Genomic DNA, 19,152 nt, shown 5'->3' with positions numbered 1-19,152 from the left:
ATTGTAGCAGGTGTTTTACAACTGCACGCAATTGTTGCTGTTGTTGTTGTTGTTGCAAGTGAGAAACAAACTGGTTGTGTGTCAAGTCTTCAGTTCCGACTACTCGAGGCCTCAGTTGTGGGCTTTTTGATTTGCGCAAATTAGCGCATGCAAAAAAAAAAACCTGCTGCAAAGTCTAAGCCCACTCGCTAACGCGCCACATGCAGCATGTGGCACACAGACCTGCTGCGCATATCGTAATGTAAAATAGAAATAGAAATCTGTTAGATTTTGCACTCATAGCTGCATTTAATTGACTTTAACCAATGACAATCGTCAATCTTTCAGTTGCAGGCGCAAATATATTTTAGCATAAATTAGAGCCCACGCACACTGGGGCTAGAGTCATGAGACTTGACACAAAATTGTTATAAATTAATAGTAACATGTTGCATAAAAATCAGCTGTATCGTATTACTATAGCATATAGCTGCGATATGAACGATCATTCTGAAATCAAATCTTTGTATGCAAAACTTTTATATTTTCCATTACATTGCAACGAAGCCGTAGAATTGTTCATTATACACAACATTATATAAGCAGAGCGGATTACTTTATCATATAATTGCCATAGCTTAATATTTTATAACTATTTCTAACGATAAATCAAATACTAGTTTTAAAAGTTTCGTCTTTGAATTTTCCTTGATGCGTAATAAATAAATAATAATCCAACCTTAAACTAAACATTTATATAATTCGAAAATGTTAATAAACAACATATAATAAGAATATATTTTATAATAACATATATAACAATATTAATTCCTTGTTAAACTGGAACTGATTTTTATTGAGAAAGGTATAAAAGCTTAGTCAGATAATTGTGCATAACATATAGTTTATTTTTAATTTTTTTAATTTTATAATATTGTGGGCTTTTTGTGAGAATGAAATAATTAATAAAGTAATACACTTGATGCTCGAACAGTGTTGATACATTAAAAGTCAACATTTTGATTGGAACACTTTTATTTTTGCCCTATACGTCGGACTTCGGCTGGGGTGCATACAAATGGTCAAAAATACCGATAACCATATATAGAGGGATACTGGTATACATCGTGGTGCGGGTGACGGTAGCCTGTGTATACTGGGTGGCGGGGGCTTGGGTAGACATTGTAGATTGGGGGGTGTCCTTGTTCGTCTGGGTAGACATTGTAGATTGGGGGGCGGCGGTGTCCTGTGTGGCCGGTGTAGATTGGGCGGTGTCCTTCGTCGTCTGGATAGACTTTGTAGATTGGGGGGTGTTCTCGTTCGTCTGGGTAGACATTGTAGATTGGGGGGCGGTGTCCTGTGTGGCCTGTGTAGATTGGGCGGTGTCTTTCGTCGTCTGGATAGACTTTGTAGATTGGGGGGCGGTGTTCTGTGTGGCCTGTGTAGATTGGGCGGTGTCCTCGATCATCTGGGTAGACTTTGTAGATTGGGGGGTGTCCTCGTTCGTCTGTGTAGACATTGTAGATTGGGGGGCGGTGTCCTGTGTGGCCTGTGTAGATTGGGCGGTGTCTTTCGTCGTCTGGATAGACTTTATAGATTGGGGGGCTGTGTCCTGGGTAGATTGGGCGGTGGCCTGGATAGATTGGGTGCATTGGGTCGTCTTGATAGACTGGTGGGGGCTCTGGGTAATAGTGGAGTGGATAGTGAAAATCTCCATTCCTCTGTATACCCTTTTGATTTTTTTCTCTTGTTTTTGATCCTTTTGTAATTTTGATTTTTATTTGTTTTGCTTCAATATGCCAAACACTTGACAAGAGCAAGGTAAATATCAAATTGCGGTTAGGTATATTCATTTTCACAAATGATTGAAAAGGATGCAAACAATTTCATTTTATATAATATTAAGAGCTTATATACGGCTTGACTAAAACTTATTAGCTGGAGAAAATTGCAATTCCGCTTACCCAATATACAATTGGACTAAATTGAATCTTCCATCATTTGTACTACAAGTTATTGATGCTTTATCAAATTTTCGCGCTTTGCTTGCAGTAATACAGATGGCAATTATGGGAATTGATTAGACTGCATTACATGCCATTTTATGTTATGCCATGAGAATAAGAAATCTATGAATAGTTTTCAAAGCAATTAGAGAGAGACAGATATCAGCCCGCTTTCATTACAAATCTTTGACATTGATAAACTTTTTTATTTCACTTGGATCTTCGACCGATTCTCCACAACAAAGTTTTAGCTTTAGGCCTTTAGGATTATAATTTATACCGTTTACATTATTTTGGGGATGCAAACACATGGCCAGGCTCTTCATCCTCATAACCATATATATGGTGATATACATGTGGATCAAATGGAGGGTTACCAAATATAGGATGGTGGACCGGGTGGTCTGGATGGACTGGGTGTTCTTGGTTGACCGTGTGAAAAGCAAGTTCTGGGTAGGGTGGGTAATAGTGTAGTGGATAGCGGAAAGATTCACTCCTCCGATTACCGATATTATTTGTTTCACTTCCTTTTGATCCTATAGCAATTTTGATTTTTATTTTTTTAGCTTCAATAAGCCAAACACTTGACAAGAGCAAGGTGAATATCAATGCGATTAGAATATTCATTTTCACTACAAACTTAAAAACAAACAATTCCATTTTATAATATTTTAGCTTGACAATGCAGTTAGCTGGAGAAAATTGCAATCGTTTTACAATAATAGAATATATAAATATGAATTTACTAATAGTTGTACAAACTTTATTGAGAGCTCTTCAAATCTTGTCGAGCGGCTTTTTTAATTGTTAATACCACAAAGCATACAATACATAGAGGCGTACATAAATTGACCAAAAAGTGGCTTGCAAATAAAATTTTTTGACAATTGGGCCCCAAGAGCCATATTTTTATATTTATCTAGCCTCCGTCTGACTGCTAATAAACTTAGGGTAAAGTAGGGTTATAGTTGCATTTTCTAAAGTTCAGTCAACAGAGGTCAGCGCAATATTTTATTACTTGTGCAGGTCAAATTAAATATATTAAAATATATTTTTACAAAAAAATTTTGCTCGATGCGTAGCGGAGGAGGCAACAGAGACATATTTCATATCAGAAGAGAGTATATTTGCTAATTATCATAATATATTGAAATGCTTGTCAAAAATTAATTATTGATAAATTTAGTTTCACAATATGTATACAATAAAATTGATTTATTTTTAAATGTTAAACTAGACTTTTTAATAAAACAATACATCAAAACTTATGATTAGAGAGCTACAAATTATTACAAATAATTGCCGCTGTAAAAAACAAAGCAGTTCATAAATAACAAAAATTAATCATAGAAATTTATAGAAATAATATTTGTCATAAAACACAGATTTTCTGTGGACCAGGCGCATGTTCTAAATTAAGTTTTTCTGGTGAGAAACATGCTTGACTGACTTTGCTTGAAGTAAATGGAGAGTCGCGACATTTGCGAGCCAGGATACTCGCGCATGAAGTCCGTATCCTTCTCCGTCGCCAAGATTTCATTCAGATCAAAGTTGGCCTCTGGGAGATTTCCGTGTTGTAAGTCAGCGAAGTGTGCCACTCAAGCTGTGCACGCGTTGGAATTCACGCACTAGCAGCTCACTCTCTGCACGATCGTAGCAATAGATCAGCGTAAGGGCCACGACAAGCATAGTCCACCTCCTGCTTAAAGCTCTGCAGCGCCATAAAGATGCCCGAACGTGCGCCAGCGCTAAGCACGCGCGCCGGATAAGTTTCCACATGGCTGCTGGCCGCGCGATATATTTCCGTGGGACGCAAATCCGTTGAAACGTAAGTTAAGTGGTCTGCCGTAAGTACTTGTCGCGCACTCAGACTCAGGCAGCGGGCAGTAGAAGAAGCAACGCTCGAACGGCGGCAACATGCGCTCCAGCAAAATATAATAGTCCAGCTCGTCGTAAGCATTGCTTTCTTTGGACTTAATACTGTCCTCCACCAGTTCAGCTTGGATAGCTCCAATTGCCAATTGGCAACATAAACACGCAGCTGCTGGCGTATCTTATCATCTTCCGTCATGGCAAGACTAGCCTGCGATGTTGTCGCAACGCTCTTCAAGTTGCACAGACGACGCCAAGACTCGTCAGTCTTCTGCACAGAAGCAAGCATATCGCTTTCTTCATTATAATAGCTGCAAGACTAAAGTTATTTAAACGTACAAATATTTGCATGTTTTTATACTAACGCCGTAGTTAGAATACTGCAGACATGTGATAGAATTTGCTGCACCACCAACAAACCGAACTGCGCAAAAGTTTTGAGTGGCTCTTTCAGTGTCTGCTGTATCTTGAGCAATTGATTGCTTAGGTTATCAGCCAGAGCAGCCATAGAATTCTTCATAACATCATTAAATAACTGAATGTTTGAGGATCTTTGGTGCAGCTTGCGCGTATCTACATGCAATTGTAATCAATAGTTTTGTCGTGTGAATGCCTTGGGAAAACTGTTGCTGTTGTTTGCCTTTGAAGCGCTTAATGGCATCTGTAATCCAACGTGAGAGACACAAAATAATTTGCACCTTGAGCTTGTAGAATTTTGCAAACACTTCAGGTAGATAGACAGCGCCACATTAAAGGCTGCCAAATGATTTGAATCCTCTGAAAATTTGGCTATCAACGTGTCCTCCTTAAGCAAGGGCTCAAGTTGTGCCTGCATTAAAAATCTATTAATATGCTTTTAATCTAATTCTTGCTTTAACTTGCCTGAAAGCAGATCTGAAAGCAAACTGGCAAATTCAAGCGCGCTTCAAATTTTTTCTTTGCTTGTGTTGCCGATAGCTGTCCACTGCCGCCTGCTCCGCCGCTGCTTGTCAATAGCTTCTTAAGCAATTGATAGCAACATTTGCCAATTAGCGAAACATGAATTTAATATACTTTATGAATATAATTTATGAATTTAATATGTACAAAAGCTGGAGGAGCTGGCCTTCACAACGCTGCGCCTACAAGAAGCTTTAGAATTGAAGAGTTGCTGAGAAAGCGGTAGACGAGCATAACCTCAAATTACAAAAAGCAGAACTAGGGCTCGCCAAAACAAAGGCTGAACTAAGCGACTACAAAATGAACAATTTTCGCCTCACATGTAAAGTGGAGGCACTGGAAGAGGAACTAAAAACATTGAAGGCGCAAACCATAAAAGATTTGCAACGGTCCGTTCCGTACGATTTATCAGTTCAGTAAGTTCCGTCCGAACCGTCAGCTGCAGTCCCAGATCAGTTTGAATTTGATTTTATTACCGCCCCATTACTTACTATTCCAAATGGAAATGAAATACAAAGAACCTTCTAACCAGTTAGCCCTCCTTTTCAACCTCCAATTGCTTCTCCTTTTCAACCTCCAATTGCTTCTCCTTTTCAACCTCCAATTGCTTAGCCAGCAAGCACTACACGCCATATATACCGTTAGAAAAAGCAACTGTTAAGTGCCAGTCACACTACACTACACAGCTAACAAATTAAAAAAAAAAGCTGCACGAATTGTGACTGCAAACTTACTCACATAAAAAATCATATTTTTATAGCCTGAGCCAAAATAAATTAACATAAAGGAATAATGTGTTCTTTTAGGAACTTTCAATTAAACAAATTAACGACTTTTTGGGCAACTTTAAAACAAACTACTTCACGGCTTCAAATTTCATTTCAGACTGATAATGCGCTTTTGTGGTTAGGGGTGGTCAGTTAGGCGATAGTTGTAGGGCTGTCACCCTTCGTCAGTCATTCAGTGTTGCTCTACTACATTAATATTCTTAGCAGTGTATTATTCTTGATTATGCAGCAAATTCAGTTTGTCAAGTTTGGCGTAAGCTGAACTTGAGCGCTCACTATTTTCGTAGCTGCGACTACTAAGCCAAGAGCTCGAACAGTTAACTGTGTTCAAAATGAACTAATTCAAAACTTATTAAATAACGTATAATGGCAAATTAGCCTGTTTAGGCTTTTGATTAAAATTAATGGCATTGCATCAATAAATTACTTGAAGCTAAACCAAATATGTCTCACGTACAGATTGCCCCTTGTCTGTTAGTAGTACAACATGTTGTATGTGTGATTTGTATACGTGTGGGCTTTGGTGTGGGACGGTAGCGTACAGTGGGCCAGTTAATTATGCCATTTGGCCCAAAAAAACACAAAGGCAACAACAAAATAAAAAGCAACAAATTACTGGCAGCAGCTATTGGTGGATTGGCTCGATCTGATATTACGTTGCGCATGCGCACTGCTTGACGTCCAATAAAATTAAGCGCGTGTTGCAGTTGTTGTTGTTGTTGTTGTTGTCGATATGGCAAGTTGCTGTTGCTGTTGCCGTTGCTCACTTGACCAACAAACGAAACAACACGTACAAAGTTTGACGCGTGACTCGGTTGCTTAGTTTGCTAGTTACACTGCACTACAAATTTGCTATTAACTTAATGCTGAAATGCATTTATTTGTGCATAAAAATCATGCATTGAAATTTGATAGCAATAAGTAAATAAATATTTTTTATGAGGCAATGTTTTTATTATAAGTTTTATTATAGCAAACACGCAGTTATAAGTTCTTTAATTTTCATTTTAATTCAAGCTAAGCCATAAAATTAAGCAAATACTTTTTATTTTTTACAGCATCTGTATAGGTTTTTTAATTCTTCTATTTCATATTCCCTAAATAGCGCAAAAGCTAGCTGCTAAATATTTTTTTTAGACTTGTTTTTTTAATAATTAAGTTTTAATTTTTGGGTTTGATTGTTTACTATCAAGTTATGATTTGAAAAAAATATTAAAAATAAATATAGATCAATTTTATTATAACTCCGTAAGCTTTGCAGTGCAATAAAACAAATAATATAGTAAATAAACAATTTAAGCTCGTTAGTTACTCAATTAATATCAATTGATATATAAATTGAAATGCATGTAAATCTGTTCTGCTGTTAATGGATAAATAAGTTTTCATTTTATAACTATACATAAATTGCATGGAATAATTTATTTAAATAATTAAATATTATATAATACAAATGCTCATACCCAAGTCGTATTTGTAAATAAATCTAAGAACTGTTTGCTTACACTTTACTGCACTTAACTTGGCTGCGTGGTGTAACTTGCCACTGCCACTTGTGGCACAAACATACACTGCAGTGTGCACACTAATACAAGGGCAACAACTTTCGCATTAGGCCAAAAGCGTCAACAGCGAATTTTGTTTTGAAGCCGCAGCCGCAGCCAAAGCCACGGAAGCCGTCATGCCGCTCATGCCTGGGCCTGGGTCTGTGTGTAGGAAGCTTTTTTTCATAGACTTTATTTTTTTTTTTGTATATGGAAGCCTTTTAACATTTATGCCAAGTGGCAAAGCGACCGCTCGACCGACTGCAGTTAATTTTTTCTCTTTTTATTGCCACGACGCAATACGAGTTGCTGTTTAGCTCCCACGCTGCCCTCCTCGACGCCAGCAGCAGCAGCAGCTGGTTTTAACAACCTGCCAGCGAAGCTGCCTTATCAACCGACCCCCCCTCCCCACCCTCATTGCAACCAACATTGTGGCCTGGCGTTATTTTTTATAAATATATATATTTTTTTTCAATGCGCAGTTTGTTTAGTTATTTATTTTTTTTCTTTTGGTTTCAGCAGATTTTTTGGCGCGCAAAATTTTCAAGTTTCGTAATGTTTTTCCAGTTTTTTTTATTTTTTCGATTTTCGCAAGGCGTGGGCCCAGTGTGTCCCAGTCTGAGCCAAGTTACGTGCGCAAGCCAAATCAAATTGCATTTAATTAATTGAAATACGTTATTTAATTGCAGCGTAATTAAAAGTTTGATTTATTTTACTAAGCCAGCCAACAACAGCCCCGCGAGTCTGCGTTCCAGACCTTAGGTTTTGATTATGCTAATGCCTGTCACTTGATCTCAGTGTTATTAATATAACTTCAGAATATGCAAATCGTGTAGCGTTTTATGGTTTCGTCATTTATTTTAAGACTACATTAACTTTAATGCCTGTCAACGTAGTTAATGGTAAACCTGATATATTGCTAAATATAACTGTGTTCTAAATGCAACAATATTAGCTTTTAGTCAATAGATTAATAGCGTTTAATACTTGCCCCAAAGTATGCTAGAACTAAATAATAGTAGGTCAGCGACTATTTGAAACAAAGCATATGATAGAGATGTAAACCTGAACTTGGAATAAGCTATGAATAGATTAATAATAAGTTAAGCCACATTGGCCAATAATCTTACGAGCAACTTAAGGGCCAAGAAGTGAGTTGAATTTTACGCAGGTTTGCGCAATTAAAAGTAAAATAAAAATAAAAAATGCCAGCATATTTCAATTCATTGTGTCTGATTTAAAAAAAATGTTATATAATTACTTACAAGCTTAAATTAATATCAGACTTACCATAACGCAAACCACACTTTGAATTTTAACTGCCAAAAGTTTGCTTTCCATGCCGCCTATAAATAAAATATTCAAAAATATTATAAAAATTGAAATAATGTTTTTTAAATATAATATTGTAGCACAAATTAGCCGTTTGGTGGGCCCACGAACGAATCTTTTTGGGGTCCGAACTACGCATATGTGCGGTGGCAATTCTGTTGCGTCGTTTGGGCGGTAGCGGTTGAGCGAGGCGGGTTACGATTTCTTGCAACGTTAGGCACAGTTGTACAATAAACCACCAACACAATTTTAAATTTTAGTTTACTTCACGTTTATTTGCAAGATGATTCCAAATTTAGAAGATTTATTAGGGCTTATTTAATTTAATACGCGTCTGTTCGGCACGATGCCCGGAAGGAAAGAGAAGTGAGCCAGAGACGGGAAGCGCCCAGGGCTAGATGCTTAAAGCGCCCAGGGACGGGAAGCGGAAACCAGGGCTAGGTCCTCTAATTGCCCGTTCGTACAGGAGCGTTGGGGTGCTAGGTCGGATCCCACCGAAGCGGCCCAGCTGATCGGTGGGTCCAGCTGATTTCGTTACAATATATAGTATATTTGTCGGGTGCACACTATTATTGTTGTCGTCAGACATAATTGTGTAGTTTAATCACGATTAATTATTAAAGATTGCGCTTGGCGAATAAACTTGAGTGCACTGCTGCTAACTTAAGAGTGAGGCGAGTGTTCCTGCCGCAAGCACCTCACATGCTACCTTGCAGTCTCTGTCAAAGACCTCTCACCGTCTCTGTCTCTCGCAGTGACTCAAGCATAAACGCACGACAATCGTACTATGCGTAACTCTCTCAATTTTCTAACCTGACGCCCGTTTCGAACTATTTTGGCTACCTGGCGAATAAACGGATATGAAAAGCAACGTGCCAAATTATTTGTCATACACTGAGAACAATAATTTTAGATCCGACATATTTAATATACTTTATAAATAAAGCATCAAATTTAAAGCAGATTTGTGCTTAGAGATCTTTTTATTTTTGGCTTCATATCAATTTATACGTTTGTGGCCTCAATCTATATTTAGTTATATCGCTGTGACTACAATAAAAACAATCAACTAATTGCCATGTGCAAGTCGTCGTTTATCCTTGATCTTCAATGGTTCATTAACTCCAGTGGCGACGATAGCGCGCCCAACGAAAATCAAGCAAGCAAGCCGACTCTATATAACAACAACAACAACAACAACAATGCTATGGAGCGTATTTAATACAATTAACTCGGTACGTTTATAAGATTAACCTCGTTGAAGAGCAGCCAGCGGCCCCAGGGCCCAAGATCATGCTGAGCGGAGAGTTGAGAGCCTACGCGCTGCGCAGATTAACAATCAATTAAAATTGACAACTGCGCAGGGAAAACGAGCCAAAGGAGTGCCAGCAACAACAACAGCGAGCAATAGAATCACATGTAGCTTGAATGTTAAATAAAGGAACTATTATAATGCTGGATAAAAGGATTTAGACCGGACGCGACACGCAATAAATTACGACCAATTAATAGCAATACTTTGCAAATTAGATATTTGCTGCACGTCCACAGTGCGACGATAAGTGCTGCTGCAAGTGCCGTTGCACTGTTGCAACTGGGTATTGGTGCCCAACCCAAGAGCTGCAGTCAACATTCAAATGTTTAGCTTAGCTGCTAGTCCTTAGTCTGCAAACTGAAACTAGTTCTAGATCTACTGCCTGCACTTGTTTGCCAGCAGTACAGTTTTTGAGTAGCCAGTTTGCAAATAAGTTATTTAGCGTTTTCTTTTAGATGTACAATTAAAACAATTGTCGACAGCTGTCACCTGCGCCTTGATGCATAAATTATGTAACCCCTAATCAAGAAATTGTTGGCTTAGAAGTATAAAATATTTACAGTTGATTTAGCCAGTCAATTTTCAATTTTAGTCACCTCTTCTAAATTTAAAGTTTAATAAATAATTATAAAATTTTCCTAATTCCAAGCATATATTTATTAAATTTATTATTTAAAAAATTTATTTTATAGCTCCCATAAAATAGTAAAATTATAAATTATTTAATTAAAACATTTTTTTAATAAATTTATAATTTCTGAATTAAACGTGTTTCTTGAAAAACCAGATAGCTTTTAAAAAGAATAACATTTCATTTCTAATAAAATATTTAAAATAATAAATTAAATAATTAAACTTATTTGTTGAAAAACTAGATACCTTTAAAAATAAATACAATTTCTTTTCTAATATACTATTTTAATCAGCTGTGTTTCATTTGACGCATTTTGATAACCACTTTGGATGTGTGTGTGTGTTTGAATAATAATAAAATAACACACACACACACATATTTAGTTTATTTCATTGCCTCATTAATAGTTTAAAGCCCAGCACTAAACCAAGTAGAGCAGCGATCATTGTGAAGAAACTTTTGCTTAATTCACTCGCCGAGTCCTCTGTGGTAGTATTTGATGATTGTGATGATTGTGATGATGTGTGTGATGACTGTGAACCGCTTGAATGTGAACCGCTTGAATGTGAACTGCTTGAATGTGAACTGCTTGATGTGGCTGCTTGAGCTACTACTACCGACGTTAGAATAGGGACAGGAACATACATCTACCATAAGTGACTGAAATTCGGGCACTCTCTGGTCGTCCACAGGGACAACTACCAACCACACAACCCTTTATACGGGCTTCTGCGTAATGAATATAATTTTACTAAATTTAATCATTTGCTCTAACTATAGCATTAGATTACTTTTGAGTCCCCGGGTCATATATTGCAGGTCCAAGCATTGATAATCTCCGTCTTTTGAATAGTCCACAATAACTTTACTAACTGCTGAAAGACATTCAGCTACAGTTTGTTTATTGCACTCAACATTCCTGGGGAGCACACACTCCTGTTCACTGTAACAGGCAGAGCACGTTAAAGAGATCACTGAAATCAGCGGGGTTAATCGACTTTCCAATAATCAAATCATTTTACAAACCCAATGGCAAACTGCAGCAAAATATAACAAAAGTACCGAATGCGGCGATTTTATACATTTTCAACTAAAATTATAATTTCAATTAAATAAATTTTGCATAATTTCCAAATGAATAATGTGGCATTGCTGAAACAAAAAAAGTTTGCTTATTTATAAGTTGAGGTGGGTTTAGTTTTAAGTTGCAAGAGTTTAAATATAAGTTAAGAAAATGAGTCAGAGAAGTTTCAAAATTAAATAAAAATAATTCCTCAATAGTTCAGTGCTTAGATATTTGCAATAATGTTCTAAAAAAGCATAAACTTGTAGCCAAAAGGTTTTCTGTAGTTAAATATAGTTTAAATAATTGCCTCACTAGCAATCACTCTTATCATTATCTATGATGCTCTTATCACAAGTTTAAGCGCGACGCAATGTTTTAAAGAAAATTGTTTGAAGTATTAAACGACGACAACTGCAAATTATGTAGCTGCTTTTTAGGACTTACAATTACGAAATTGATTTCCATCCATGAGCAGTCGTTCAAGGCTTGATTATTAAGACTGATTAATGTCTATGGATTTAGATCACTGGCTTACGAATAGTATAAAGCCCATCAGTCGCGCTGTTGCTCTGTTTACTCGCGAAGCTTTTATCATTTTTGGACTCTTGGTCATTATCACCACCAAGAGTAATAGTAAAAGTGTGACTAGTAGTACCACTAGGGGGACCGCAACTACATTATTTACTATTGTAGCTAGCATATTCAGGCCGGATCGGCATTTGACAGGGACAAGTACCACCCACACAGCCACTGATATGTACTTCTGTGTAATAGAAATGATTGTGGTAAATTTTAGTCACCTCTTCTATCTGAAGCATTCAATTACTTGCGCCTGCTGCGGAATCATATCTCATTGTCATGTACCTTTTCGTCACACTCTTCCATTTAGGGCTTCAAACATTCCGTTGGGATGAGACAGGTCTCACATTCAGCAGATCTAACTGCAATAGGCAGAATTAATCAACTAGTATCTCACATTTATCGAAATTTTACACATTATTAACATAAAGATAACTTCAGATACATTTTTTTTTTTTAATTTACTAAGCAAATTCCGAAAATGTATTAATTCCAAATGAACTATGTTGTTACATTATATTAAATTGCTGTAAATATCTGTGACTGCTACGATTGAACTCGACTAAAATCGAAAATAAAATAAAATTGCCGAATTCTTTATCTTATCATTTAAATTTATTTTTACAATATTATATAAATTCCCCTATCACTAAGAACTACTACTTTTCAAAGTTACAGTCGCATCATTATTCTTAAATTTATAAATTGGAATTTAATTTAAATTAATTAATATAATAAAAATAATTTAATTTATAATTTGTATTTTTCTTTAATTCATTTTTTCTATGTTTAGTATTTTACTATTTTGTCTACTTATTTTTCACCCATATAAATTATTAATAAAAAAAATGTATTATTTGTAATGAAATTTTCTTTAAAAAGACTAGATAACTTAAAATAAAAACTTTTTTACGAAAAAATATTTTAAATAATAAATAAAATAATTACTAATTAAAAGAAAACCAGATACCTTTAAAAATTAAAAACATTTCATTTCTAATATAATATTAAAAATAAGCTGAGTTCACTTTGTTTCATTTGAAATAGCGCAGGAGCATTTTTGAACCACTTTGATGAGGGTGTGTGTGTGTATTTTAATAATAATAACATAAAATGTATAGCTTAGCATAACTTAATATCATCTTTTATTCGAAATCGTATACAAACATATGCATGTATTTAGTTTATTTCATTGCCTCATTAATAGCTTAAAGCCCAGGACTAATCCAAGTAGAGCAGCGATCATTGTCAAGAAACTTTTGCTTAATTCACTCGCCGAGTTTGCTTTGGTAGTGTTTTGTGATCCTGATGATGATGTGTGTGATACATACAATGGAAAAAGATCGCTTAGTTCCGAGTTATCGAATGATGGTGAACCGCCTGATGGTGAACCGCTTGATGGTGAACCGCTTGATGGTGAACCGCATGTGAACTGCTTGAATGTGAACTGCTTGATTGGCTGCTTGAGCTACTACTACCGACGTAAGAATAGGGACAGGAACATGCATCTACCATAAGTGACTGAAATTCGGGCACTCTCTGGCGTCCACAGCTACCAACCACACAAACCCTTTTACGGGCTTCTGGTATATGAATATAATTACTAAATTTAATCATTTGCTCTAACTATAGCATTAGATTACTTTTGAATTCCCGGGTCATATATTGCAGGTCCAAGCATCGATAATCTCCGTCTCTTGAAAAGTCCGCAATAACTTTACTAACTGCTGTAAGACATTCAGTTACAGTTTGCTTATTGCACTCAACATTCCTGGGGCGCTGACACTCCTGTTCATTGTAACAGGCAGGGCATGTTAAAGCGATCACTGAAATCAGCGGGGTTAATCGACTTTCCAATAATCGAATCATTTTACAAACCCAATGGCAAACTGCAGCAAAATATAAAAAAAGCGGCGATTTTATACATTCCAATTAAAAAAGCTCCAAGTCCGCGAAATTCTTATAATTTCAATTAAATAAATTTTGTTAATAATTTAAAATTTCAATGAATTTTGCATGATTTCCAAATGAATAATGTCGCATGACCTGAAACAAAAAATGTTTGCTTGTTGTAAGCAAATGCAAGACATACTGAGTTGATTAGACTTTATCGAAAAAGAGAATTTCAAAACCAAATCAAAACAATTTGTCAAGAGTTCAGTGCTTAGATATTTGCAATAAGTATACGTAACTAAGAAAAAGTACTAAACAAAGCTCTACGTTTTGTACTAAAATCTGCAGTGATTTCTGTGAGTGAAAAATTTTAATAAATATTTAATTATAATACGAATTTGATTTTACTTAGATTGTGTATAAGTTTCATAGCTGTACGAGTATAAATATAATATCTTGATTTATTAGTTATATGTATGTAAAAGGATTTATTGGGCGATAAAAATTGCGAAATTGCCTTAGCACTTTTAGCTGGTTATTGTTGTTGTTACAGCCCACACTATTGTACGAAGCTATGACCTATACTTAACCACTTGACTAACCATAAGCCCAGCATAGCCCACAGCTGAGCACAGAGCGCGGGCAATTTATCAAATGCAGCACGCCAAGAGCCAAGAAAGTGGCAAGCAAAGTGCCAGTGCCTCAAAAGAAGATGCAACAGGCAAGCAAGAGGCAGCAGCCAACTGCAGCCGGCAGCTGAGTGGACTTGAGTATTACATAAGCAAAGTCAACATTGAACCAGCAGTGAGCTTATCGCTTGGGCCCAACTGCATAGATCAGAGGCACAAGATCGCCTAAGAGAAGAGCTCGGCATGGTGGGGCGGGGTGAGTTGCTCATTGGCAGCTGCCTCAAGGCAACTGGGCGCAGCAGCTGGCAAAAGGTGGCGGCACTGTACCCAGGAGGACCAAGAGAGACAGCGAGCGATCCAATGGGGGGCGGCTACGTACAAGCTGCAGCTGCTGCAGGCGGGCACGCGTTTAGCACAAGTCTGGAGCGAAGTTGACCAGCTGGCCAAACAGTAGCCTCATTGTATTGTTCCGAAGCTGCAGAGCCGCAGGCAATTGATTTGTTTGTGGCCTTTGGGCAAGTGACAGGCCAGCGTCCAATCAGCGATTTTGGACTAGCGCGCGCACTCGCGCACGCCTCCAATTAGAGTCTAAATGACAATTGTACTTTTAACCCAATTTACTTAGCGCTTTGCTTTGTTTTTATGCACACGATTTGCTTTAACAATAAATCTGATTGTATTCTAAGACAGCCGCGTTACTGCTTAGTTAAGTTGATAGTTAATATATAAAGATGCCGTTCGATTAACAATGTAGAGTAACTTTCAGTTGTGTTTGTATTTGTTATTTGCTTAAATCTTTATCGCTGTGTGCCGCGTTCTGTATGCAACAAGCGCAAGTGAGTGAGAGAGCGAGAGAGCGAGTGAGCGAGCGAGGCAGCCAGGAGAGACTTTCGAGAGACTTGGATTTGTTGTTCGGGATCCATTAAGGCAATGACCTGTTTTCATATCATTTTATATATATATATATATATTTTTACTGGCTCTGTTTTGTTGTTGTTTTGTCTCGCTTGCACTTGTAGCTTGAGCGTTGTTTTCGGGGCGTAGGCGTGAGCGGGTTAGGCACACGCAATCGGTTGGCTGCATGCGTCGCAGCGTCTCCTCCGCCCATAGCCAGAGTCAGAGCTGCAGCCACATCGTAGCATGTGTCCATGTTGCAAGTTGATAGTAAAAATTATGATGATTCTTGCCCCAACGTCGTTGGCGCGACAACTGGTCAAACGAGTTTTTTTTTTTTTCTTTTTTTTCTTATATTATTTTTTTATTTTCTCTTCTACTCCATGTGGCCTGTGTGCATATTTATCTTTGCCTTGTCGTTGCCTCCACTTCATTAGGTCTTTAATTTTATATCGACTGCAAAGCGCGTATCAAAACAGAGAGCACAGCTCCACCGCTCCAATGTCTTCTTCTTTTTTTATATAACATACTTTATTATTTTATTTGCAGTTGAGTTACTTACGAACGTGAAAAAAGCCTTTGGCGCGTAAAATCTTTTGGGTTCATTAGAACGTTGAACGTTGTCGTAGTCTCAGCTTGTTGAGCCTGTGTCTAGGCCTGAGCCTCAGCCACAGCCTGTGCCTGCGCCTTCTTCTACCTTCAGCATTGTGTGTATGGCTAGTGGAGCTCATGCGCAATCAAGTCGTTTCACCGCGACTGTCAGTTTGACAGCGCATCTGCGGTTTAATCTGGTTTGGGATGTGTGTGCAGCGCTCGCTGTTCTATCTTTAAGTTGGGTACAGTACGAGCGTCCAGGCATTGGTTCGTAGTTGGCATCAACTTTATCGCAGTGACAATTGTACTAGCAGGAAAGCTGCATCAATCAAATGAAACGAGTTATCAGACTTGTCCTTGCATTTGATAAGCTAAATCATATTATATTTAAAACAAAAATTATTGCAGCAATTTTAAATTAAATTTATGTTTAAGATATAATTAAATTACTTTAAAGAAAATTCCACGAATTCGTTGGATTTGTGTCTATACATGGCAAACAATCATAAAGATAAATAAATTTTATTATATGCATGAAAACTGTACTTTTAAAACCATTGATAAGCGTTAATCTAATTCTATTTAAAACAATATTTATTGCAGCAAATTTGTAGTCGTGTAATTTAATTAAAGTATGCTTTATGCATATAATTAATACTTTTAGGACAAAATCTCGTTTGGCTTTGTGTTAATGGCAGAATCATAATTCTTTATATGCATGCAAACTTACCTTTAAACCAAATTTGTAAGCTTATCATATTCTATTAAAACAAAATTTTGCAGCAATTTTAAAATTTAATATTTTTGTGCATTTAAGCTGCATGTCAAATTAAATATATAAGCATTTAATTAAAACAATTTCTTTAAGCATAACAATAAGCTACATTGAGAGAAAATTTCAAGTAATTCGTTTGGTTTTTATGGTTACAATGGGCAAATCTTAAGCTTAACCTCAATTCTTACAAAATTTAGCTTTAAAATATTTTACACACATCCTATTTTATATACAAATAATAACATTGTGTATCTCTTTTTGACTTAAGACTATAGTTCACTTTATTATAATAAACAAGTGGACAAATTACAGTTGGGCGCTACCAACTTTTAGATACAGTTTGACTAGGGCGTCGCAGAACACCGCATAATCGTTCTGAATTTTTACATCGTTCGAAACATGACTACGGGCATTTGTTTTTATTTCAGATTTTTAAAGATTTTTTTACTGCCTTATATCGTTTTTTTTTTTCATTTTTTACAAAAACTGTATAAAAAATGTATTAATTATTTTAACTAAACTCAATTATGCAAACAACGCTTATTATTAATATTTATAAAAAAAAATTAGTTTATATTTTAATATTTGCCCACATGAGTTTAATTTGACGTATATTTATTGCACTTGACCTTTCGTTTTGAGCTGTGAAAATTTTCATTTCAGTTTGCTGCCTGATAAGCCGCCTTACTATTTATCTAGCTGTTTGCTAGCTGAGCGATAAGATCTCTGAGTTTATTTGCTTGAGCGTAGGTTTTGAAAATTCTTTGCTTTGGCTGCTGTTGTTTGTCGTTTGTTTGGCTACTTGGCCCCCCTGGAGTGTAAATATTGATCTATTACTTAGTTGAGCAGCAGCTCGTATTCCACAGATTAATCACAACCTTGACCATATATAGGAGCGTACAATGCATAATTGCTGCAGCTTGGCTGCGATGTTCAGGGTCATAAAAATCTAATTACAATCGCAATTGGAATTGCAATTACAACTGCAACTGCAACTGCAAGTGAGATCGTTGCAACTCTCGATGCATCCTTGAGAATATTTACGTAGATTTAATATTGTGGCGAACTCGTGCATCGCTTTTGTTTAATGGGCACACCCCCGACGGCTAAAAAATGCTGTCAATTGTTATTTTATGGGAGCTCACATAATTGAATGCAAGCCAAAGTTTAAACGCGCTGACCAATGCAAATATTGACGGCGATCATTTTAATCACCGTTCATTTTGCATAAATTGCCAACTGGGTGCAACCCATGATAGTTTAATGGCAGCTCACTGGGGGCCAAGGCACGTACTTAACTTGGCCCAGAACCTTTTTGGTGGGTTGGGGGGGCAATCATATTTCCATAACCAAGAGCGCGCTGCCCGCATCAAACGTCAAAGCTGCTGGGCTAACGCTTTGGATCCGCACAGCACGACAAATGAATCACGCGGCGTTGGCTAACAGAAGCTGCGAGCCAGCCAGCCAACCAGCCAGCAGCAGCGACATTGACAATGAGCCAAAAACGATACCAAAAGCGTTACCAAACGGTAGCCAAACGAAACGAATGGTAACGAAACCAAGCCAAACTCCAAAACCAAAGCAGACTCCAAACAAAAACAAAAACAAAAACGTGCGCATTTCCGAGAGCTTTTGGCTTACATTTCTTGTTGTTTATTTTTTTTCTTCAGGCATGAAAAAAAAAAATCGGGCATGATCGTTAAGCAGTGCACAGTAGCTGCTTGAGCGTCATAATAACAGCAACAACAAGATGTAGCAGCCCCTCCTCCTCTTGCCGCCCCACACTCTATGCATGTGTGTGTGTGTGCGGCACACAGCTGCAACGCTGCAGGGTGTACAGCGCAGAGAGCACAGTGCAGCGGCTGTGGCAAGTCGAGCGCATGCGCAACAAATCAACACACAACACAGTCCAAGTCGAAGTCGATGTCGAGTTGAGTCTCCAAGTCTTTGGCTCCCAACCGGTTTTGTTGGGGTACGACAGCGACAACGTTGCATTAAAGCTTTTAAGAACCTTCTTTGTTATAGCTTGCAGTTGCTTTACACTGAGAGAAATGAAAATATAATAAAATGTAAGCATAAAAATTGCAGATTTTTACTAAGCTAAACTAAATTGACAGCACTTTGCGTGCCATTAATTTTTTTAGTAAGTGTAAATTGTATTTGAATAGTTTTTCTTATATATATATTTTTTATAGAGTTTTAAACAGCATTAATATTTTGTTATTAGCAAAACAAATTGCATTTCGCTTTTTTATTTATATTTATTATGTAGAATTTTAGTTGTGGGTACTTAACTTTATTTTCTACAAGCTG

General features: G+C 37.0%; 1 protein-coding gene and 1 long non-coding RNA gene across 2 annotated transcripts; both read right to left on the bottom strand.

The window, feature by feature from the left end:
* Nucleotides 1-3,399: 3,399 nt before the first annotated feature.
* LOC108599901 lies at nucleotides 3,400-4,748 on the bottom strand. The gene is made up of 2 exons (XM_017987095.2): nucleotides 4,223-4,748; nucleotides 3,400-4,168 (listed from the first exon to the last, which is right to left on the bottom strand). The coding sequence occupies exons 1-2, from the start codon at nucleotides 4,375-4,377 to the stop codon at nucleotides 3,622-3,624; spliced, it is 702 nt and encodes a 233-aa protein (XP_017842584.2). The 5' UTR covers nucleotides 4,378-4,748; the 3' UTR covers nucleotides 3,400-3,621.
* Nucleotides 4,749-10,688: 5,940 nt separating this feature from the next.
* LOC108599905 lies at nucleotides 10,689-14,045 on the bottom strand. Its single transcript, XR_004458842.1, has 3 exons — nucleotides 13,933-14,045; nucleotides 13,698-13,880; nucleotides 10,689-11,138 (listed from the first exon to the last, which is right to left on the bottom strand). It is a non-coding gene; the product is annotated as an uncharacterized LOC108599905 (long non-coding RNA).
* Between the last annotated feature and the right edge of the window lie 5,107 nt (nucleotides 14,046-19,152).

The sequence above is a fragment of the Drosophila busckii genome, chromosome 3L (assembly GCF_011750605.1).
Source record: "Drosophila busckii strain San Diego stock center, stock number 13000-0081.31 chromosome 3L, ASM1175060v1, whole genome shotgun sequence".
Classification (NCBI taxonomy): domain Eukaryota; kingdom Metazoa; phylum Arthropoda; class Insecta; order Diptera; family Drosophilidae; genus Drosophila; species Drosophila busckii.
This window is presented reverse-complemented; position numbering and strand designations above follow the sequence as displayed.